At 37.9% G+C, this 25,842-nt stretch overlaps 1 protein-coding gene across 1 annotated transcript in view; it reads left to right on the forward strand.

The window, feature by feature from the left end:
• PTGIS (prostaglandin I2 synthase) overlaps positions 1 to 25,842 on the forward strand; it is a 197,347-nt gene that overhangs the window by 87,247 nt on the left and 84,258 nt on the right. Inside the window, 1 exon segment of the mRNA XM_053716906.1 lies at positions 3,992 to 4,146. Within this exon segment, the coding sequence (XP_053572881.1) occupies positions 3,992 to 4,146 (155 nt within the window).

Genomic DNA, 25,842 nt, shown 5'->3' on the forward strand with positions numbered 1-25,842 from the left:
AAGTGTGTGTGTTTTGTGTGTTTGTGTGCACACATGAGTGTGTTTTGTGTGTTTGTGTGCGCACATGATAGTGTGTGTGTTTGTGTGCATGTGTGTGCATACATTAGAGTGTGTGTGTGTTTGAGTGCGTACATGACAGTGAGTGTTTGTGTCCGCACATGAGTGTGTTTGTGCGCACATGAGTGTGTGTATTAGAGTGTGGGTGTGTGTGCACATGAAAGTGTTTGTGTGTGTGTGCACATGAGAGTGTGTGTGTGTTTAAGGGCATGTGTCTGCACACATGAGAGTGTGTGTGTTTGTGTGTGCCCATGATAATGTGTGTGTTTGTGTGCGCACATGAGAATGTGTGTGTTTGTGTGCATGCATGAGAGTATGTGTGTTTGTGTGCACATGAGAGTTTGTGTGTGTTTGTATGCACATGAGTGTGTCTGTTTGTGTGGATTTTGTGTGGGTTTGTGTGCCCACATGAGATTATGTGTTTGATTGGGCACATGTGAGTTTGGGTGTTTGTTTGTGCACATGAGAGTGTGTGTGTTTGTGTACATGTATGAGAGTTAGGGATGGGTGAATGTTTCTAAAAATTAGAAATTTAAAACAAACTTTGATACATTTGTTTGTTCAAATCGAATTTCAAATGTTTATATAACATTCTAACATTCTATTTTCGAATTTTCGTTTTTCGAATTTTTCAATAAAATTAGAAAATATTAGTTTGAATAATAGAATGTATAGCTATGTATTTATTCAATTTCGTAATGTAATATTCGAATTCAAATGTGACATTCGAATTCGAATGTAAGATTCAAATTCGAAATAGTATTTCTAGTCTACAACTATGTTTAATAAATGTAATATTTGAATTTGAATGCTACATTCAATTTGAATGTCACATTCAAATTCAAAATAGTATTTCTAGTCTAATACTGTGTTTTTGAAATGTAATATTCGAATTTGAATGTCATATTCGAATTGGAATATCACATTCTAATTCGAAATAGTATTTCTAGCTTACAACTGTGTTTAATAAATGTAATATTCAAATTTGAATGTCACATTTGAATTTGAATGTCACATTCAAATTCGAAATAGTATTTCTAGTCTACAATTGTGTTTTATAAATGTAATATTCAAATTCAAATGTGACATTCGAATATGACATTCGAATGTGACATTTGAATTCGAATGTGACATTCGAAAACTGTAAATAATATTCGATAATATAATTTTTAAGAATATTTGTTCTTAACATTCTATTATGTAAATCGAATTTCTACAATAACATTCGTTCTAAAATTCAAATTAGAATATAAACACATTCTCCCATTCCTAATGAGAGTGTGTGTGTTTGTATGCACATGAGAGTGTGGGTGTTTGTGTGTGCACATGAGAGTGTGTGTTTGTATGGGAACATGTGAGTTAGGGTGTTTGTGTTTGCACATAAGAGTGTGTGTGTTTTGTGTGTGTTTGTGTGCACACATGAGAGTGTGTGTGTTTGTGTGTTCACATAAGAGTGTGTGTTTGTGTGCTCACATTGGTGTGTGTTTGTGTGCGTGCACATAAGTGTATTTGTTTGTGTGTAAACATGAGAGTGTGTGTGTGTTTGTGTGTGCACATGATAATGTTTGTGTGCACACATGAGAGTCTGTGTGTACACGCATGAGAGTGTGTGTGTTTGTGTGCACATGAGAGTTTGTGTGTGTTTGTATGCACATTAGAGTGTGTGTGTGTTTGTGTGCACACATGAGAGTGTGTGTTTCTGTGGGCACATGTGAGTTTGGGTGTTTGTGTGAGCACATAAGAGTATGTGTGTTTGCACACACACGAGTCAGGGCCGAATTTATAATAAGGCAGAGTAGGCATGTGAGGCACCCACCATAGAGGGGCACCTGTCTCTGCCTATTATAAATATAGCTAACCTTAACTATGATGGCTGCCGGCAGTGAAATAAAAGCACTGTGCATTTGCGGTGGCCATCTTTGTTAAGGTCAGGCATGTGTCAGAAAGGGGGTGACAAGGGGCATAGGGCATGTGCCAGTCAGGGGTGACAGGTGCATAAGTTATGGTACCGCTGTGTAAGTGGGGGTCTGCTCCCACCCCCGTCCATATGGTCATACTGACAGCTCTCCCTGTATCTGACCCCTAGCTCTACTTTCCCGCTTCCCCCCAAACCTCAGATAGAAGAGCAGCTTCCCCCCAAACCTCAGATAGAAGAGCATTGTCTGCGGATAATGGGTCCCACTGCAAGGACACACATGTGAGAGGAGACAAGATGGCACCAGCCTGGGCAAACTTGGGCTGGTTGATGTGAGGAGATGGCACTGTGTAGGGGGAGAGGGGCCTGTGGAGCCTATATGCGGTGATGCGTGTATTATACAGTGATGTGTGTTATATGCAGGGATGGCACTGGGTGTAATATACCAATGTGTGTGTTATATGGAGAGATGTGTTAAATACACAGATATGGCACTGGGTGTAATATGCAGAGATGTGTGCAATATATAGAAATTACACTGGGTGTAATACACAGAGGTGTGTTTTATATGCAGAGATGGCACTGTGTGTTATATGCAGATATGTGTGTATTATACAGAGATGGCAATGGGTGTAATATACAGAGGTGTGTGTTATATGAAGTCATGGCACTGTGTGTTATATTCAGAGATGTGTATAATATACATTGATGGCACTGGGTGAAATATGCAGAGGTGTGTATGTAATATGCAGAACTGTGTGTAATATTCAGAGGTGGCACTGGGTGTAATATGCCAGTGGCCATTTTAGTTAAGGTAGCCGACACATCAGTGGGGGGGGGGGGGGGCACTTCAGTTTTTGGTGCCTACAGGCACCTGGGCTGTAAATCCGGCCCTGACAAGAATGTGTGTGCTTGTGTGCGCACACAAGAGTATGTGCACACACATGAGAGTGTGTGTGTTTACGTGCGTGCGTGCGTGCGTGTGTGAATGCGCACCCAAGAGCGTGTGTTTGTGTGCGCACACAAGAGTATGTGCACACATGAGTGTGTGTGTTTGTGTGTTCACATGAGTGTGTGTGTGTTTGTGTGGAACACATAAGTGTGCGTGTGTGTTTGTGTGTGCACATAATAATGTGTGTGTGTTTGTGTGTGCACATGATAGTGTGTTTGTATGTGTGTACATATAAGAGTGTGTTTGTGGGTGGGTTTGCTTGTATGCGTAAATGGGAGTGTGTGTAAGTTTATGTGTGTGCACATGAGAGCGTGTGTGTTTGTGTGCGCACATGAGTGTGTTTGTTTATGTGTTTGTGTGCGCACATGTGAGTGTGTGTGTTTGAGATTTTGTGTGCGTACATGAGTGTGTGTGTGCTGAAAGTAACTTTCTATTCATTTTATTCACATTCAGCAGTCATTTTAGAAAGGGAAAATGCTGATACGCATGAACACAGGTACTTTTCCCCCTGTAAAGATGCCCATATGCTGCACTATGTTAAAGAACTAAACAGTCATGTATACAGTCAGGAATATAGGTCTTAGGTCTCAAATAAGGGCAAGTAGGGTCCATACCATATTTTGGACATTATGTAGAGGAAAATTCCCAGAATTAAGGATAAATATCTCATGATATCAAAACTTTATATAAAAGCGCTTGGTCTGTGTTATTCGTTCATTTAACCAGTCACCAAAGTGTGAATAAACTATCTAATATTTCTGTTTTTTATTCTGTTTGCTCGATCTGAAAGAGAGCATTATTTTAAAAGATATTTAATTGCTGCTTCAGAAGCACTGGGCATCATCTTTGCCTACAATGTCCAATGAAAACACACAATTTTACATGAATATTAGAAAGCATTCACATTCAATAAAATGTAATATTTGTAAACAGAATAACTATTTCTATAACTCCAACATAGATTCCTTTATGTTCCATGTGCACCTTTAATAATGGAATCAGATTGATAGATGACACTATTTTTTAACACTTCATATTGTACAGTAATAAAATCTTATTCTCTTTAGGGCTGGATATTTAACTCTTTTTGGCAATGAGTCAGAACAATATACCAATTCCTATTCTAAAGTTAAAGACATCAAGATTTCAGAAGAAGTGTACAATAACTTTCGAAAACTGGATCATCTGCTTATGAAGGCAGCGCGTAATATGTTATCACCTGGTAAGATATATATATATTTTTTATTTAATCTTATAAAAATGTCATACAAAAGTCTTTCATTAACCCCTTAACGACTGAGGACGTGCAGGGTACGTCCTCAGAAAAAAAGGCAGTTAATGCCTGAGAACGTACCCTGCACGTCCTCAGTGTGGAAAGCAGCTGGAAGCGATCCTGCTCGCTTCCAGCTGCTTTCCGGTTATTGCAGTGATGCCTCGATATGGAGGCATCCTGCAATAACCCTGCATGGCCATCCGATGCAGAGAGAGCCACTCTGTGGCCCTCTCTGCACCGGACATCGGTGGCCGGTAACGTTGGTGGGTGGGAGCTGACTTGGGAGGCGGGTGGGCGGCCATCGATGGGCCGTATAAGGTGGAGGGGGGCGGGATCGGGGCCGGAGCTGACGGGGGCGCGCACGGGCGCGCGCGCGTGCACAGAGGGTGGCGGGCGGGCGCGTGCACGGGGCGGGAGCGGGTGGGAACCGCTATACTACAGAAAATTAGATTGTAACTGTGGGGGAAAAGGGACAAATTAAAAAACAAATAAACTTCAGTAAAAGGGATCTTGGAGGGGTGGGGGGTTGTTCTTGGGTGTGGGGGGAGCTACACTACAGAAAAAGGGATTTTTCTTAAAAAAAAAGCACATTTTTGTTCTAAACTGGGTACTGGCAGACAGCTGCCAGTACCCAAGATGGCGCCCATTAAGGCAGAGGGGGAGGGTTAGAGAGCTGTTTGGTGGGGGATCTGTGAGGTTGGGGGCTAAGGGGGGATCCTACACAGCAGCATATGTAAATATGCTAAAAAAAAACTCAAAAAAGCCCAAATATACCTTTTATTTTAGTACTGGCAGAGTTTCTGCCAGTACTTAAGATGGCGGGGACAATTGTGGGGTGGGGGAGGGAAGAGAGCTATTTGGGAGGCATCAGGGGGTCTGATGTTTCAGGTGGGAGGCTGAGCTCTACACTAAAGCTAAAATTAACCTTGCAAGTTCCCTACAAGCTACATAATTAACCCCTTCACTGCTAGACATAATACACGCGTGATGCGCAGCAGCATTTAGCGGCCTTCTAATTACCAAAAAGCATCGCCAAAGCCATATATGTCTGCTATTTCTAAACAAAGGGGATCCCAGAGAAACATTTACAACCATTTGTGCCATAATTGCATAAGCTGTTTGTAAATGATTTCAGTGAGAAACCTAAAATTGTGAAAAAGTTAACGTTTTTTTTTTATTTGATTGCATTTGGCGGTGAAATGGTGGCATGAAATATACCAAAATGGGCCTAGATCAATAGTTGGGGTTGTCTACTACACTACACTAAAGCTAAAATTACCCCAAAATGCTCCCTACATGCTCCCTAATTAACCCCTTCATTGCTGGGCATAATACACGTGTGGTGCGCAGTGGCATTTAGCGGCCTTCTAATTACCAAAAAGCAATGCTAAAGCCATATATGTCTGCTATTTCTGAACAAAGGGGATCCCAGAGAAGAATTTACAACCATTTATGCCATAATTGCACAAGCGGTTTGCAAATAATTTCAGTGAGAAACCAAAAGTTTGTAAAAAATTTGTAAAAAAGTGAACGATTTTTTGTATTTGATCGCATTTGGCGGTAAAATGGTGGCATGAAATATACCAAAATGGGCCTAGATCAATACTTTGGGTTGTCTACTAAAAAAAAATATATACATGTCAATGGATATTCAGAGATTCCTGAAAGATATTAGTGTTCTAATGTAACTAGCACTAATTTTGAAAAAAAAAGGTTTGGAAATAGCAAAGTGCTACTTGTATTTATGGCCCTATAAGTTACAAAAAAAGCAAAGAACATGTAAACATTTGGTATTTCTAAACTCAGGATAAAATTTTGAAACTATTTAGCATGGGTGTTTTTTGGTGGTTGTAGATATGTAACAGATTTTGGGGGTCAAAGTTAGAAAAAAATGTGTTTTTTTCGATTTTTTCCTCATATTTTATATTTTTTTTTATAGTAAATGATAAGATATGATGAAAATAATGGTATCTTTAGAAAGTACATTTAATGGCGAGAAAAACGGTATATAATATGTGTGGGTACAGTAAATGAGTAAGAGGAAAATTACAGCTAAACACAAACACCGCAGAAATGTAAAAATAGCCTTGGTCCCAAACGGACAGAAAATGGAAAAGTGCTGTGGTCATTAAGGGGTTAAAGAGACAGTCAACACCAGAATTTTTGTTGTTTAAAAATATAGATAATCCCTTTATTACCCATTCCCCAGTTTTGCATAACCAACAAATTTATATAAATACACTTTTTAACTCTTTAATTACCTTGCATTTAAGCCTTTGCACAGTTCCCCCTTATTTCAGTTCTTTTGACAGACTTGCATTTTAGCCAATCAATGCTGACTCCTAGGTAACTTCAAGACACACATGAACTAACGCCCTCTAGTGGTGAAAACCTGTCAAAATGCATTCAGATTAGAGGCGGCCCTCAAGTTCTAAGAAATTAGCATATGAGCCTACCTAGGTTTAGTTTTCATCTAAGAATACCAAGAGAACAAAGCAAAATTGGTGAGAAGTAAATTGGAAAGTTGTTTAAAATGACATGCCCTATTTGAATGATGAAAGTTTATTTTGGACTTGACTGTCCCTTTAACTGTGCATTATGAAGGGCCAAACCAATGGCTAGATTACGAGTTGTGCGTTAGGCTTAAAAAGCAGCGTTGGCCAGTCCCAACGCTGCTTTTTAACGCCCGCTGGTATTACTAGTCTTGCAGGTACAGGTGCACCACTCACTTTTTTGGCCAGAATTGGAAATACCGCAAATCCACTTACGTAAATTGCGTATCCTATTTTTTTCAATGGGACTTGCATAGCGCCGGAATTACGAGTCTGACAAAAAGTGAGCGGTAGACCCTCTCCTGTCAAGACTGGTACCGCATTTTAAACTCAGCAGTTAAGAGTTTTACACTACAACGCAGTAGCATAAAACTCTTAACTAAAGTGCTAAAAAGTACACTAACACCCATAAACTACCTATTAACCCCTAAACCGAGGCCCCCCACATCGCAAACACTAAAATAATTATTTTAACCCCTAATCTGCTGAACCGTACATCGCCGCCACTATAATAAATATATTAACCCCTAAACCGCCGCACTCCTGCATCGCAAACACTAGTTAAATATTATTAACTCCTAATCTGCCGTCCCTAACATCGCTGACAATTATACCTAACACTACACTATAATTAAATTAATTCCCTAAATTAAATACAATTAAATACAATTAAATAAAATTAGCTAAAGTCCAAAAACAAACAAACACTAAATTACAGAAAATAATAAACAAATTAAAAGATTTTTAAACTAATTACACCTAATCTAATCCCCCTAACAAAATAAAAAAAAAAAAAAAAGCCCTACCCTACACTAAATTACAAATAACCCTTAAAAGGGCCTTTTGCGGGCATTGCCCAAAAGTAGTCAGCTCTTTTACCTGTAAAAAACAATTAGAAATCCCCCCCAACATTAAAACCCACCACCCACACAACCAACCCTACTCTAAAACCCACCCAATACCCCTTAAAAAAAACTAACACTAACCCCTTGAAGATCACCTTACTGGGAGAAGTCTTCATTCAACCGGGCCGAAGTCCTAAACGAATCCAGGAGAAGTCTTCATCCAAGCCAGGTGAAGTGGTCCTCCAGACGGGCAGAAGTCTTCATCCAGACGGCATCTTCTATCTTCATCCATCCGGCGCGGAGCGGGTCCATCTTCAAGACATCCGACGCGGAGCATCCTCTTCATCCGACTGCTCTTCTGGAATGAAGTTTCCTTTAAATGACATCATCCAAGATGGAATTCTGATTGGCTGATAGAATTCTATCAGCCAATCGGAATTAACCCTTTAAGGACACAGCTTTCAGCTTGCTCAATTGTTTTATAACAGAAAAATTCCGTCATATGTCCTTAAGAGGTTAAGGTAAAATAAAATCCTATTGTCTGATGCAATCAGCCAATAGGATTAAGTTTGCATTCTATTGGCTGATTGGAACAGCCAGTAGAATGCCAGCTCAATCCTATTGGCTGATTGGGTGGGCTTTTTTATTTTGATAGGGCTATTAGATTAGGTGTAATTAGTTTAAATATCTTGTAATTTGTTTTTTATTTTCTGTAAGTTAGTGTTTGTTTGTTTTTGGTAATTTAGCTAATTGTATTTAATTTATTTAATTGTATTTAATGTAGTGAATTTATTTAATTGTAGTGTAGTGTTAGGTGTTATTGTAACTTAGGTTAGGTTTTATTTTACAGGTCAATTTGTATTTATTTTAGCTAGGTAGTTATTAAATAGTTAATAACTATTTAGTAACTATTCTACCTAGTTACAATAAATACAAACTTGCCTGTAAAATAAAAATAAACCCTAAGATAGATACAATGTAACTATTAGTTATATTGTAGCTAGCTTAGGGTTTATTTTATAGGTAAGTATTTAGTTTTAAATAGGAATAATTTAGGTAAAGATAGTTATTTGTATTTAGATTTATTTAAATTATATTTAAGTTACGGGATCTTAGGGTTAGGGTTAGACTTAGGTTTAGGGGTTAATAAATTTAGAATAGTGGCTGTGATGTTGGGAACGGCAGATTAGGGGTTAATAAATGTAGGTAGGTGGCGGCGATGTTGGGGGCAGCAGATTAGGGGTTAATAAATATAATATAGGTGGTGGCGATATCCGGAGCGGAAGATTAGGGGTTAATAGGTATAATGTAGGTGGTGGCGATGTTGGGGGCGGCAGATTAGGGGTTAATAATATTTAACTAGTGTTTGCGAGGCAGGAGTGTGGCGGTTTAGGGGTTAATATGTTTATTATAGTGGCGGCGATGTCCGGAGCGGCAGATTAGGGGTTAATAATTTTATTATAGTGTTTGTGATGCGGGAGGGCCTCAGTTTAGGGGTTAATAGGTAGTTTATGGGTGTTAGTACACTTTTTAGCACTTTAGTTATAAGTTTTATTCTACAGCTTTGTAGTGTAAAACTCATAACTACTGACTTTAAAATGCGTTAGGAATCTTGTCGGTAGAGGCTGTGCTGCTCACTTTTTTGGCCTCCCAGGACAAACTCGTAATACCAGCGCTATGGAAGTCCCATAGAAAAAAGGGTTACGAAATTTACGTAAGTAGGTTTGCGGTAAGGCCAAAAAAGTGTGCGGTACACCAATACCTGAAAGACTCGTAATACCAGCGGGCATAAAAAAGCAGCGTTAGGACCTGTTAACGCTGCTTTTTCACCTTACCGCAAAACTTGTAATCTAGGCGATAGTTGTTGAAAGATTTTTAATCACCTGCAATTCACCTTTTAAGGAATAAACCCCTATATGTTTATTTTAGTGGAATAAGGATATATTTAGTCTTATGTCAACAAAGTCCATACCTTTTGCTACAGGTTTATGAAGGGAAAAGCATCCTACATATCCCTTAGACAGATACATTGTACTATATTGATAAATTACTTAAATGTGTGAGTGTGTGTGTGTGTGGGGGGGGGGGTTTCCTGGCATATGCAGCATCAATAAATATATTTAACAGCTTTAAAATATCATATATTTAATTTTACTAGGGTTTGTTTGGATTTTATTTTACTGGGTTTTACGAAAAGCAGAGAAAATTATCATGTAAATGTAAACTGAAAGAGATATATATCTGTGGTTTTTCAGATTTTGAACATTTGTGAAGAGATAAGTAATTTATTTCTGTGTATCTAAGAATATCAAATATCAAAGAAGGCTCAAGAATTCTTGTTTTACTTAAAGGGACAATAAACCCCTTGAAATTGTTATATAAAATAATTAGTTATATACAATGAAAAACCTTTGGAATATATTTGAATTATTTATTTTGCCCCCCTTTTATGTAATTAATTCCTAAAAATTGAGAATTTTCTAATTATCATAAACCTGCTGACATTCCAAGGCTAATTCTGCTACACATCTTTTCCTAATTGGCTTTAACTAAACACTGCAAAACAACCCACTTTATAATAACTTTATGATAGTGCCTAGCTTTGTTGTCTTCAGACTAAAGATCAGATTGGCTCTTTTAAGTTTGGCTATTGAAGTTTGGCTATTAGCTCTTTCAAGTTTGGCTATTGAAAAACAATTGCAGTAAAAAGGATGTTATTTTTTTTTTTTTTTTTAAATCAACTGTTTTTATTGAAAGAAAAAATTTTTTTTACAACAAAAGTTCAGAAATATCATACATACATACATTTCATCACTAGATATACATCAGAATACCATCATAGGCTTGACCATGGAAGGGTACAGAGAGGGTTATAATAACAATTTTAAATATACTCATTTACATTTTAATCTGGTACTGTCTGTTTAGCGTGAGATCTATGAGCTTCTTGTGTATCTCTCAGTTAATGATATAAGCCTGAGAGTCTCGACCCTGGCCACGTCTAACTGAATCACAACCGTCTCGCCCGTAGCTCCTCATTTTAGTGGGGGTTTCCCTTGTTCCCATATAAACCTAATGTCTGCGATAAAATCTTGTTTACCTAGATAGGTGTAATGTATCTGTTCCATCGCTAAGATGTGTTCTACTTCCCTCAACCACATCTGGAGGCTGGGGGTTTGTATAGTCTTCCAAAGCCTAGGGATTAGACGCTTAGCGCAGTTGAGTAAGCAACGAAATAAGTGTTTACGATATGAGCAGTGAATTGGGGGAGTATCTTGCAGTAAGATCATGGTAGGAGTGAATACGATATTAAGCCCTAAAACCGTGTTAATGCATCTTGTGACGTCTGACCAGAATGCCTGAATGCGAGGACAATGCCACCAAATGTGCGACAAAGTGCCCCTTTCACCACAACGCCTCCAGCAAGAATAGGAGGAGTTTGGGAAGATAGTGTGAAGTCGCTGTGGGGTTAGGTACCATCTCGACAATAGCTTATAATTCATTTCTGCAAAAACCAATGATATGGATGACTTTTTAGTTTCAGTAAAGATGTGACTCCATTGTGCCTCAGAGAGGACCGTATCTAGCTCTCCCTCCCATTTAGATATGTAAGAGGGTCTCCTGGTTGGAAAGGAGCCCCTGAGTAGTTTATATATTATAGAGATATGGGATCTTGACATAGTGGGGGTTGTACACAGGATTTCAAATGGGGTAAGGGGTCTGGAGAGGTCCTTAGAAACTGGGCTGCTCGTTATAGCATGTCTCAACTGTAGGTAGGGGAACCAGAGATGGAATGGGGGACCTAATAGATGGGAGAGTTCTAGTTGAGGGCGTATTTGTCCTTTGTTGAGCACTAGATGTGCCGGGATATTGGAGGCGGAATTTGCAACTATCGGTGTTTTTATGGAGTGCGGATGCAATAGGAGGGGGTTGTTAAGAAGAGGTGTGAGGGGAGAAGGTATGGTCGAGATGGATTTATCGAGGGACAATGTTCTATCCCAGACTCGTAGCGTGGCTGCCACATAATAATTTATATATACCTCTTGTGGTCTGTGATTGGGCATGGTCCAGCACACATCACCCAAGTTATGACCTCCGGCCAAGGAGGATTCCAGCTTAATCCAGGGTTTCTCCCGGGGGGAGTGCTGCCAGGCCACGATCCTAGCCAGATGTGCCGCTCTATAGTATGCTAAAAGATTTGGGGCCCCCAGTCCACCGTGCACTTTGTCTAAATACAGAGTGTTTTTAGCTACTCTTGTGCGCTTCCGAGCCCAAATGAAGGAGTCAAACATTTTCTGTTGTCTTAACAAGTATGAACTGGGGATATCTAGTGGAAGGACTTGAAACAAGTATAAAAATTTGGGAAGGAGGTTCATTTTGATCGCGTTTATTCGGCCCATCCAGGAAAGATGGCCTCTCTTATGCCATGTCTCAAGGGTCCTTTGGGTTTCCCTTTGGAGGGGGATATAGTTAAAGTCAAAAAGATCTGTTTGCAAAGGTGAGATATCTACACCTAGATAGCGTATTTTGTTTGTGATATGGAAGGAGGTTTTTGCTTTAATAAACTCAGTCTCGTCTTCTGAGATGTGCAAGGGCATTAAATTGGACTTCTCCATATTAATCGAGAAGTTTGAGACTAACTTGTATTCCTCCAAATCATGGAGTAGTGCTGGGAGTGAAGTGTGTATAGAGCATACTGAGAATATGATGTCATCTGCATATAAAAGGCATTTTTGCTGGGAGAGGTTCAAGGTCATACCCCTAATCTGGTCGTTACTTCTGATCTTATTGGCCAAAACCTCTACCGTCAGGGCAAACAATAAGGGAGAGAGGGGGCACCCCTGTCTCGTGCCGTTTTTAATGGGGATCTTTTGTGACAAGGTGCCATTAGCGCTAATTCTAGCTACTGGGTCATTGTAAAGTGCTTTAATACGGGAGATAAACATTTCTGAAAATCCAAACCTCAACAGGGTGGCCCACAGGAAGTCCCAGTCCACCCTGTCAAAGGCTTTCTCCGCATCTGTGGAGAGCAGAATTACTGGGGTTTTAGTGGCATTTGCAGCATGTATGGTCTGGAGGACCCTAATAGTGTTATCTTTGGCCTCTCTTTGGTAAATGAAACCAACTTGATCCGTGTGGATGAGGCTGGGGAGAATTTTGTTAAGTCTGGTGGCTACTAGTTTAGCGAATAGTTTAATGTCGGTGTTAATTAGGGAAATGGGGCGATAGTTAGAAACCTTTACTGTGTCTTTTCCTGGTTTGGGGATGACTGTTATCGTAGCTTCCAAGAGGGATTGAGGAAGGGGGCTGTCTTTACCTAGGGAATTGAATAATTTGAGAAGGTGGGGGCTCAGTAGGGTTTTAAATAGGTGGTAGAATTTGGGGGTAAACCCGTCCGGGCCTGGGGCTTTACCTTGGGGGAGATTCTTAATGGCCACCAGAATCTCCTGTGAGGTGAATTGCGAGTCGAGTGACTCCCCTTCCTCTTTTGTAAGGGTGGGTAGCTGAACTCGAGAGAGATAGTCATTGATCCTGTCAAGTTTATAGTCGGGATGCGCCGTAGGGAGATTATATAGGGAGGAATAATAGGTTTCGAATTGGTTAACTATTGCTGCATTGCTGGAATGGGAAGTCCCGTTAGTGTCTGTAATCTTGGTGATAAAGGCCTTATGTCTCTTCTTTTTAAGGGACCTGGCCAGTAAACGGCCTGCTTTGTTGCTTTCCGTATAGAATTTGGAGTTGGACGTTAGTGCTCGTAATTGGGCGTTCTTAATTAGGTGCTGATTGAGGGCTTCCCTAGCTAGTTGGGCCTGTACCAGTCTTTGCGGACAGCGGGGGTTCTGTTTCAGAGCTGTCTCACCTCTCTGAAAGTTGGTCATGAGGAGTGTGTACTGTGCAGCTTTCTGTTTGCGGAGTTTGTGTGTATGGCCCATGATCACGCCTCTAATAAAACATTTATAGGCTTCCCAATTGTTTGTAATCGAGGTGCAGTCTGGATCATTGAATGTAAAGAATTCAACAGTCTTTTCTGTGATATCAGTAGTGATTAATGGGTCTGTAAATATGTGGTCATTAAGCTTCCAGTGCTGCTGCTGATGTGGTCTTGAGAGCCAGGAGAAAGTGGAGCTGACCATGCTATGATCAGACCACGGCGTGTGGTGTGTCCTAGAGTCAATTAGAGTGGCGAGGGTGCCCTGATCACAGAAGATGTAATCAATACGAGAGGAGGAATGTTGAGGGTGAGAGAAAAAGGTGAAATCTTTAGTGGAGGGGTGCGTAATCCGCCATGTATCAAAGAAAGGGATTGTCCTGAGCGCCTGCCAGTTAGCTTTTATTTGGGTGTATCGCATATATGATTTACCTGTCGAAGTGTCTATGGCTGGGTTAATGGGGAAGTTTAAGTCGCCTCCTAGTAGTATAGGGCCTTTTGAGATGTCTAAAAGCTTATTAACTACAGTGCGGAAAAAAGAGGGCGTTGGGCGGTTAGGAGCATATAAGTTGGCCAACGTTAGAGGTCTACCATAATACAGGCCGACCAAAATTAGTATTCTACCCTCGCGGTCCTGGAATTTATCCAAGAGAGCAAAGGGGGAGTTCCTTCTAAAGAAGATTTCCACTCCGTTACGTTTTGTTGGTCCTGAGTTCAAGAAGTGTTGGTCGTAATACAGATGTGAAAGGGTGGGTTCGTTAGACCTTTTGAAGTGTGTCTCCTGTATCATTATAATGTCTATTTGTTTTTTGAAAAAATCATGAAACGCAATGGAGCGTTTCTGGGGAGTTAGAAAACCCTTAACATTTTGTGTGGCGATCTTAAATTGGCCAGCTACTGGGAGGTTTGCCAGGATGTTATTTTTTATGTTAAGACTTGGCTGATATGTTCTTTTATAGCAACACAACAAAAATGTCTTGTATTTACGAGGTGTTTACTGTCCCTTTAAGCCTCTATTGTTCTAGCTGCGTAAAGTATTAGAGGCAATAAAATCCCTGGTATAATTATTTGGTTCTTTTATAAGAATAGACAATAAATCTTAAACAAATTACTTGGTCATTTATACTTCCCTCTGAATAGATTTTTCAAACATACCTCATTTGTTTCCCAAGCTAACAAGATGAGACTTGCCCACAAATAATAGCAGTCTAGCTCACGTGATAATCTATAAATATAAAACTGGTTCTAATGTTCATCTCATTTAGGACTAGATTACGAGTGGTGCAGAAAAAGTCACGCAAGCGATAAGGGGTTCATCGCGGCTCTTTGTGTCTTATGAGTTGAATGAAAACGCAATTCAATTTAACGCACTTCGGGATAGCGCAACTTCAGAGCTCTGGTTAACTGTTACACAATACTAAAAAGTGGCACAAAACACATTGAATAGTACAGTTACACTCATCATAACACTGTCTGATAAAAAAAAATAGTAAAATAAAAATTGCAACAAAAAATTATAATGGCTCAAAGATATGAGTTCTCAGGTGTTAGAAAAAAAAAGCTACAAAGGGCTTTAACATAGAGAAACATACATACACATGTATATATATATATATATATATATATATATGTGTGTGTGTTCATATGAATTTATATATTTATATGTGTATATATGTATTTTCAGACATATATACACATACATACATATAGAAATAGAAATAAGTGCATTGTAGCCCTTTGCAGTCAAGTAGCTGAAAACATGTAAAATCATATTTATGCAATATTCATATTTAATTTTTAACTGTGTATGTACTGCAAATATTTCACATTCCAATGTTCTTCACACGGGGGAATGTTCTAAGTATTTGAAATTCCTATATATATCTTTTTACAGCAGTCATCTTTATTACCAGACCAGTAGGGAATATCTGTAGATGTGTGCAGCAAACAATCCTCCTTAAAGCGTGTGAAGCAAACCCCGTATTATCCTCCACGGTTCGTATAGGACTTGGTTCCCAAGAAAGACAGTGCAGGGGGAGATATTATCATGCAGTTCATGCGTGAGAGGGGGAGGGAGGTCTTACTGGCGCTGAAGGGCCATGCAGTAATGGGGTTGCAATATTCATGATTTTTTTTTGTGTGCATTTTCGGGTTGGCGCTCCAGTGAAAATGTTTTACTTTCAACTTGTATTACACGTTGTACCCAACACGTGCAAAAAGCTTACTTTTAGTGCAGCTAATGCACAAGCGGGAGTGATAAATAGCACTCCACTCCTAATCTAGCCTTTAATTGATTAAAGCTCACATTTCACTGATTAAACCAATTATATCAATAAATTGTTGGTAATTTGTCTTTTATATACATTCAAATTTACAAAAATAAACACTTTGAGAGTGTAATATAAAAAGTTTATTCATGTGTAGCAAAAAAAAAAATTTGATACACTTACATTATTTATTTTGTCCCTTTTCTTGTAATCTAACTTAAAGGGCAGTATGGACCTTTTATTTATGACATTGGTCTTTCAATAGATTAAAGGGTAAGTTTACAGTAAAATTGTTCTTCCCTTAATGTGTTTTCATAACCTGTTATATCAAATGCATAGTTATAATACAGTGTATGGGTGATTGCTACAAAATCCTCCTCATTTCACCTCTTCAAAATGAACATTTAGTACCTCTCTGTGCAATCCCCACTGGGAGCGGGAGTTATTTCTAAACAAACATTCTCGTATCCATAGCTTTTCTATTACCCAAAATGTGATAGTAAACCCAAAAGTTTTCTTTGATAATTCATATAGAGCATGCAATTTTAAACAATGTTCTAATTTATGTCTATTATCATTTATCTTTGTTATCTTGGTATCTTTTGTTGAAAAGTAGGGAGGTACTATTTCTGGAGCATATATGGCAGCAGTTTTGCAAGAATGTTATTCATTTGCAAGAGCACTAGATGGCAGCTCTATTTTATGCTCCCGATGCCTACCTAGGTATCTCTTCAACACAGAATATCATAGGAACAAAGCTATCTGTAAACAATTTATATGCTCCAGTAGGTCAAATGGATAACTGAAAACACATTAAAGGAGGAAACAATCACAGTACATTGTAGACATGTGCAACGCTAAAAAAATTTTTTGTTTTATTTAGTTAAATAAATAATTTTGTTTTGGCAAATTAGTTTAGTTAAATTTAAAAAAAAATTGTTTTGGAAAATTAGTTATGTTAAGTTAAATGGTTTTTTCGGATCTGTTCTTTTTTTCAGATCCATTCTTTATTCATATGCATTATTCTATTCTGAAGTTTAGAATAGAATAAGGCATATGAATAAAGAATGGATCTGAGAAAACTATTTAACTTAACACAACTAATATGCCGGTGATTGCCAAAACAAAATAATCTAAAACCGCCACCCACATCGCCGACACTAAATAAAGCTATAAACCCCTAAAATGCCATCCCCCCACATCACCAACACTAACTAAACCTATTAACCACTAAACCGCCATTCCCAAACATTGCCAACACTAACTAAACCTATTAACCCCTAAACCGCAGTTCCCCAGCATCGCCGACACTAACTTAAACACTAAATAAACCTATTAACCCCTAAACCATCATTCCCAAACATCGCCAACACTAACTAAGCCTATTGACCCCTAAACTGCCGTTCCCAAACTTCGCCAACACTAACTAAACCTATTAACCCCTAAACCGCCAGCCCCCACATTGCAACAACCTAAATTAAACTAATAACCCCTAATCCTAATACCCCCAAACTTTAACATAATTAAAATAGACCTAAATTAAAGTTACAATTATTAACTAACTACCTATTTAAAAATTAAATACAAACTTACCTGGGAAATAAAAATAAAACCTAAGCTAGCTACAATATAACTCTTTACTAACTACCTAGTTAAAATAAATACAAACTTACCTGTGAAATAAAAATAAAACCTAAGCTTACACTAATAAAACCTACATTACTAAAAATAAAAAACTAACATTTCTAAAAATAAAAAAACCTATCACCTAGATTTAGAGTTCTGTGTTAGCCGTCCAAACCAGCGTTAGGGCAGATCCCCCTACGCCAATTGCGTATCCTATCTTTTCAATGGGATCTTTCTAACGCTGGTATTTAGAGTCTTGGCCGAAGTGAGCATTAGACCCTCTACCGACAAGTCTCCAGCCGCAGAAAAAAGTCAGGAGTTAAGAGCTTTATGGGCTAACGCCGGTTCATAAAGCTCTTAACTACTGTGCTCTAAAGTACACTAACACCCATAAACTACCTATGTACCCCTAAACCGAGGTCCCCCCACATCCCCGCCACTATAATTAAATTTTTTAACCCCTAATCTGCCGACCGCACACCGCCGCAACCTACATTATCCCTATGTAGCCCTAATCTGCTGCCCCTAACAATGCCGACACCTACATAATATTTATTAACCCCTAATCTGCCCCCCCCAACGTCGCCGCTATCTACCTAGACTTATTAACCCCTAATCTGCCGACCGGACCTCACCGCTACTCTAATAAATGTATTAACCCCTAAAGCTAAGTCTAACCCTAACAACCCCCTAAGTTAAATATAATTTAAATCTAACGAAATAAAATAAATCTTATTAAATAAATTAATCCTATTTAAAACTAAATACTTACCTGTAAAATAAACCCTAATATAGCTACAATATAACGAATAATTATATTGTAGCTATTTTAGGATTTATATTTATTTTACAGGCAACTTTGTATTTATTTAAACCAGGTACAATAGCTATTAAATAGTTAATAACTATTTAATAGCTACCTAGTTAAAATAATTACAAAATTACCTGTAAAATAAATCCTAACCTAAGTTACAATTAAACCTAACACTAAACTATCAATAAATTAATTAAATTAATTACCTACAATTATCTACAATTAAATCAACTAAACTAAATTACAAAAAAAACAAAACACTAAATTACAAAAAAAAAACACTACATTACAAAAAATAAAAAAATTACAAGAATTTTAAACTAATTACACCTACTCTAAGCCCCCTAAAAAAATAACAAAGCCCCCCAAAATAAAAAAATGCCCTACCCTATTCTAAAATAAAAAGTTTACAGCTCTTTTAGCTTACCAGTCCTTAAAAGGGCATGCCCCAAAGAATTCAGCTCTTTTGCATTTAAAAAAACATACAATACCCCCCCAACATTACAACCCACCACCCACATACCCCTAATCTAACCCAAACCCCCCTTAAAAAACCTAACACTAAGCCCCTGAAGATCTCCCTACCTTGTCTTCACCACGCCGGGTATCACCGATCCGTCCAGAAGAGGGTCCGAAGTCTTCATCCTATCCGGCAAGAAGAGGTCCAGAAGAGGCTCCGAAGTCTTCATCCTATCCGGCAAGAAGAGGACATCCGGACCAGCAAACATCTTCATCCAAGCGGCATCTTCTATCTTCATCCATCCGACGAGGAGCGGCTCCATCTTCAAGACCTCCGGCGCGGAACATCCTCTTCTCCGACGACTAGACGAATGAAGGTTCCTTTAAGGGACGTCATCCAAGATGGCGTCCCTCGAATTCCGATTGGCTGATAGGATTCTATCAGCCAATCGGAATTAAGGTAGGAAAAATCTGATTGGCTGATTGAATCAGCCAATCAGATTCAATTTCAATCCGATTGGCTGATTGAATCAGCCAATCAGATTGAGCTCGCATTCTATTGGCTGATCGGAACAGCCAATAGAATGCGAGCTCAATCTGATTGGATCAGCCAATCGGATTGAACTTGAATCTGATTAGGGAACCTTCATTCGTCGTCTAGTCGTCGGGAGAAGAGGATGTTCCGCGCCGGAGGTCTTGAAGATGGAGCCGCTCCTCGTCGGATGGATGAAGATAGAAGATGCCGCTTGGATGAAGATGTTTGCCGGTCCGGATGTCCTCTTCTTGCCGGATAGGATGAAGACTTCGGAGCCTCTTCTGGACCTCTTCTTGCGGGATAGGATGAAGACTTTGGACCCTCTTCTGGACGGATCGGTGATACCCGGCGTGGTGAAGACAAGGTAGGGAGATCTTCAGGGGCTTAGTGTTAGGTTTTTTAAGGGGGGTTTGGGTTAGATTAGTGGTATGTGGGTGGTGGGTTGTAATGTTGGGGGGGTATTCTTATGTTTTTTTAAATGCAAAAGAGCTGAATTCTTGGGGGCATGCCCCGCAAAAGGCCCTTTTAAGGGCTGGTAAGGTAAAAGAGCTGTAAACTTTTTATTTTAGAATAGGGTAGGGCATTTTTTTATTTTGGGGGGCTTTGTTATTTTTTTAGGGGGCTTAGAGTAGGTGTAATTAGTTTAAAATTCTTGTAATCTTTTTTTATTTTTTGTAATTTAGTGTTTGTTTTTGTAATTTAGTGTTTGGTTTTTTTGTAATTTAGTTTAGTTGATTTAATTGTAGATAATTGTAGGTCATTTATTTAATTAATTTATTGATAGTGTAGTGTTAGGTTTAATTGTAACTTAGGTTAGGATTTATTTTACAGGTAATTTTGTAATTATTTTAACTAGGTAGCTATTAAATAGTTATTACCTATTTAATAGCTATTGCACCTGGTTAAAATAAATACAAAGTTGCCTGTAAAATAAATATAAATCCTAAAATAGCTACAATATAATTATTCGTTATATTGTAGCTATATTAGGGTTTATTTTACAGGTAAGTATTTAGTTTTAAATAGGATTAATTTATTTAATAAGATTTATTTTATTTAGTTAGATTTAAATTATATTTAACTTAGGGGGGTTAGGATTAGACTTAGCTTTAGGGGTTAATACATTTATTAGAGTAGCGGTGAGGTCCGGTCGGCAGATTAGGGGTTAATAAGTGTAGGTAGGTAGCGGCGACGTTGGGGGGGCAGATTAGGGGTTAATAAATATTATGTAGGTGTCGGCGATGTTAGGGGCAGCAGATTAGGGGTACATAGGTATAATGTAGGTTGCGGCGGTGTACCGAGCGGCAGATTAGGGGTTAATAATATAATGCAGGGGTCAGCGATAGCGGGGGCAGCAGATTAGTGGTTTATAAGTGTAAGGTTATTGGTGTTTAGACTCGGGGTACATGTTAGGATGTTAGGTGCAGACTTAGGAAGTGTTTCCCCATAAGAAACAATGGGGCTGCGTTAGGAGCTGAACGCTGCTTTTTTGCAAGGGGTTAGGTTCTTTTTCAGCTCAAACTGCCCCATTGTTTCCTATGGGGGAATCGTGCACAAGCACGTTTTTGAAGCTGGTCGCGTCCGTAAGCAAAGCTGGTATTGAGAGTTGAAGTGGCGGTAAATATCCCTTTACGCTCCCTTTTTGGAGCCTAACGCAGCCCTTCAGTGAACTCTAAATACCAGCGTTGTTTAAAAGGTCCGGGGGGGGGGGAAACGCATAGCTAATGCACCCCTTTGGCCGCAAAACTCTAAATCTAGGCGTTAGATTACTAAAAAAAACTACAATTACAAAAAATAATAAACACTAAAATTACAAAAAAATAAAATTTACCATTACAAAAAATAACGAAATTATCCAAAAAAACAACAATGATTCCTATTCTAATACCCCATTTAAAAAAAAACACCACAAAATGAAAAAACACTAATCTATAATAAACTACCAAGGGCCATTAAAAAGGCCTTTTGTAGGGCTTTGCCCTAAAGTTAACAGCTCTTTTGCAAAAAAATAAAAACAAACACCCCCTAACATTACAAATCCCCAACCCCCAAACCCCCAAAATAAAAATAAACCTAATCTACCCATTGCCCCCAAAAGGGCATTTGTATGGGCATTGCCTTTAAAAGGGCATTCAGCTCTTTTCGGCCCATTAAAAAAAAAAAAGCCTAATCCTAAAAAAAAAACACCCCAAAAATAAAAAAATCCAATTACAAAAAAATAACAAACAAAATTATACAAAATAATAAAAATTATTCCTATTCTAATACCCATTTTTTTTAAAAAACCCACTGCAAAATAAAAAAAAACTTAAAGGGACACTGAACCCAAATTTTTTCTTTCGTGATTCAGATAGAGCATGCAATTTTAAGCAACTTTCTAATTTACTTCTATTATCAAATTTTCTTCATTCTCTTGGTATCTTTATTTGAAATGCAAGAATGTAAGTTTAGATGCCGGCTCCAAAAAAAATAACTAACACTAACCCCAAAATCGGTACTCCCAGTTGCTGAAGTCCCGTGAAAGATCTTCATCCTGGCGGCTCAATCTTCATCCATCACGGGACCGGCATCTTCTTCATCCCTGCAGAGGCAGAACGGTCAATGGGCAGAGGCGGAGGTCCATAGGTCCAACGTGGAGGTACTCTTCCTGTGATCGTCTGCTACACACTGAAGATTCAATGCAAGGTACCCCTTTTATATTGGGGTACCTTTGAATTCCTATTGGCTGAAAAATTAAAATCAGCTAATAGGAATTAGAGCTGCTTAAATAATGAGAGCTGCTTAAATCCTATTGGCTGTTTAAATCAAATGATTAAAGGGACACTGAACCCAAAATTTTTCTTTTGTGATTCAGATAGTGCATGCCATTTTAAGCAACTTTCTAATTTACTCCTATTATCAATTTTCTATTTTTCTTCGTTCTCTTGCTATCTTTATTTGAAAAAGAAGGCATCTAAGATTTTTTTTTGTTCAGACCTCTGGACAGCACTTTTTTCTTGGTGGATGAATTTATCCACCAATCAGCAAGAACAACCCAGATTGTTCACCAAAAATGGGCCGGCATCTAAACTTACATTCTTGCATTTCAAATAAAGATACCAAGAGAATGAAGAAAATTTTATAATAGGAGTAAATTAGAAAGTTGCTTAAAATGCCATGCTCTATCTGAATCACAAAGAAAAAATTTGGGTTCAGTGTCCCTTTAAAGGATTAAAACGGAGTATTAGAATAGGAATAATTTTATATTTTTGGATAATTTTGTTTGTTATTTTTTGTAATAGTAGTTTTTTTTATTTTTTGTAATTTTAGTGTTTATTATTTGTTGTAATTGTAGTTTTATTTTTTTAGTTATCTTAGTTTTTTATTTTTTAGTAATATTAGGTTTTTTTCGTTTTAGTAATGTTAGGTTTTATTAGTTTATGCTTAGGTTTTATTTTTATTTCACAGGTAAGTTTGTATTTATTTTTAAATAGGTAGTTAGTTAATAATTGTAACTTTAATTTAGGACTATTTAATTATGTTAAAGTTAGGGGGTGTTAGGTTTAGGGGTTAATAGTATAATTTAGGTTGTTGCGATGTGAGGGCCAGCGGTTTAGGGGTTAATAGGTTTAGTTAGTGTTGATGATGTTTGGGAATAGCAGTTTAGGGGTTAATAGGTTTAGTTAGTGTTTTAGTTATTGTCGGGGAACTGTGCTTTAGGGGTTAATAGGTTTAGCTAGTGTTGGCGATGTTTGGGAATGGTGGTTTAGGGGTTAATAGGTTTAGTTAGTGTTGGGGAACTGCGGTTTAGGGTTTAATAGGTTAGTTAGTGTCTGCAATGCCGGGGAACTGCGGTTTAGGGGTTAATAGCTTTATTTAGTGATTTAGTTAGTGTTGGCAATGTCAGGGTATGGCGGTTTAGGGGTTAATAGCTTTATTTAGTGATTTAGTTTGTGTCGGCGATGTCGGGGAACTGTGGTTTAGATTAGAACAATGAGAAATTCCGAATATGAATAAAGAATGGATCTCAAAGTAATTAATGTCCCTTCAAATTTTGGGTTTTCCAATTCCATCAAGAATCAGAAATATTATGTTCTACACAGTAATTATTTGATATATGTATAAATTCAATTATATATCTCCTCAATAATAAGATATAATAAGATTTCGACAGGGTGGCCACCATAAAGGACCAGTCCACCCTGTCAAATGCTTTCTCAGCATCAAAAGCTAGCATTATTAAAGTAATTTAATTGTACATAATTAAGTGTAGTGCATTTATGGTATTGTCTCTAGATTACCTACCTGGGACAAAACCAGATTGGTCTTTGTGTATAAGTTGGGGAAGAATATTATTGATCTGTGTTGCTAAAATTTTTGTGTACAATTTTAGATCAATATCGAGTAACAATATGGGCCTAAAATTCTTGGGGGTATTAGGTGTTTTGCCTGGTTTAGGAAACACTGTAATATGGGCCTCTAACATCTCGTTTGGTAGGACATTGTCTTTGGATATGTGATTAAAAGCTGATGCTAGATGTGGTGCAAGAATATGTTTAAAAAGGGAATAGTATTTTGTAGTGAAGCCATCTGGCCCTGGTGATTTGCCTGGTGATAGGTTTGTGATAGCATCTATAACTTCCTTGAGGTTAATAGGTGAATCGAGATTTTGTCTTTCTATAGTGGTCAGGGATGGAACTTCTAATCCAGATAGATATTTGTTTAGTAAGATAATGTTACTTTGTTTCAAGTATGTCTCTGGGTTTTTAGAGTTGTATAGTGTGCTATAATATTGTTTAAATTCTTCTGCTATTTGTTCACTTCAATTCAATATTTCCCCCTGTTTATTTTTGATACTATGCACAAATGTTTTGAGCTGTTGTTTCTTGAGTGACCAAGCTCGAAATTTCCCTCCTTTATTGGATTCAGCGTAAAATTTTGAATTAGTGTGTAATATTTTGCGATGAGTTTGTATATTTAGATACTCTTTTAACTTTTCTCTTCTTGTGTCAATTCTGCTAGCGTTTGTGGATTGGTTGGATTTTTTTAATGTGTTTTTTCTAATGCTGTTAGTTTTGCCAGTAAGTTTTGATATTCTAACCTTTGTTGTTGTTTTATGTGAGATTTTTGTTTTATGCATTCACCTCTAATGTAACATTTATGTGCCGACAAATTAATGAGAGGAAGTGTTTCTGATTCCAAGTTGTATTGGAAAAACTCTCATAGGTTCTCCTCTATTTTTTTGTGTATAATATAGTCTGTAAATATAAGATCATCTAGTTTCCAAGTATAATTAGAATGTGGTGTGTTTGGCCAGTTCAGGGTACATAAAACTGCATCATGATCAGACCAAGTGATCTGGGATATTCTTGATGAGGAAACAAAATTGAGCCCTTTATTGTCTGTTAGGATATAGTCTAATCTTGAGTACTTTTGAAAGGGATGAAAAAAGAAAGTATAGTCCCTGCGGTTAGGGTAATTCAGGCGCTATATGTCGTGCAGGTGTAGTGTGTGCAAGGTTTTCCAAACTGCTTTAATTTGTGATTTAGGGATGTGTGATCTCCCGCTAGAGCAATCCAAAGAAGGCTCCAGCGGGATATTGAAATCTCCTCCCAAGAATATTGGACCTTTTGCTTCTTCTAATATTTTATTAGTACAGGATTGGTGAAACTTTACATGTTATCTATTAGGTCCATACAGTATATATTTACAATTGTTATTGGTTTTCCATATAGTAGGCCCATTATTATTAGTAGTTTACCTTCTGTGTAAATTTTTTGGAAAACAGTGTAAATGGTATGTTTTTCCTTTTCCTTTTTCAGTATTGCCACCCCGTTGTGTTCACTTGTGTTGGAGCTAAAATATTGTAAGGGGAAGTAGTATTTAGAAATCGAAGGTTCATGATAAGCTTTCAAATGCGTTTCTTGCAATAACACTATTGATGCTCCTTTTTTATATAGGTCATGCAGTGCCATGGATCTTTTGTGTGGTGATAGGAACCCTTTTACATTTTGTGTGAGAATTGTGATTGGGTGGTGAACCTTTTTGTGTGTTCTAGACTCTGCCATCTGATTTATATATGGAAGGTCGGGTCGTCGTCCTCATGCCGTGTAACCTTTGAAGTATTCTCAATTCCCCTGTCTTATAATTCTGCAGCATAAATAAACATACAGTAAATGCTTTAAAGTACCATACAATCCTTTTAAGTCTCTTCCGTAATTGATGTATTGTTTGCTGATTGTTCTGGGGTTTACTCTGACTTTGTCTATACAATAACCTTCTTTGAATTAGTGCTATGAATATTAACCTTTCGATGAAACTGTGAACCTCATTGTTATCTTTCCTTTTAGTTGATATCTCACTCATATCTTCCAGCATTGAGATTAAATCTGAGACAAATAATAAAATAATGAAAATGAACAACTTTGGAGTTGTTCTGCACGCACATTGGCATTAGAGTATAATATTGCCAACGGCACATTAGTTATAAATGTCATGTACATCCGTCACAAATCCAAACTAAAAAAAATACTATTAAATTATTTCCCACTCTCTCTCCCCTTGTAAAAGGGGATCAGAAAAGGGGGATATCTCCTAAGTGAGTCATAAACTAGACTCTAAAGCTTTTTGTAAACCTAA

Source organism: Bombina bombina, chromosome 1 (assembly GCF_027579735.1).
Source record: "Bombina bombina isolate aBomBom1 chromosome 1, aBomBom1.pri, whole genome shotgun sequence".
In the NCBI taxonomy this organism is placed as follows: domain Eukaryota; kingdom Metazoa; phylum Chordata; class Amphibia; order Anura; family Bombinatoridae; genus Bombina; species Bombina bombina.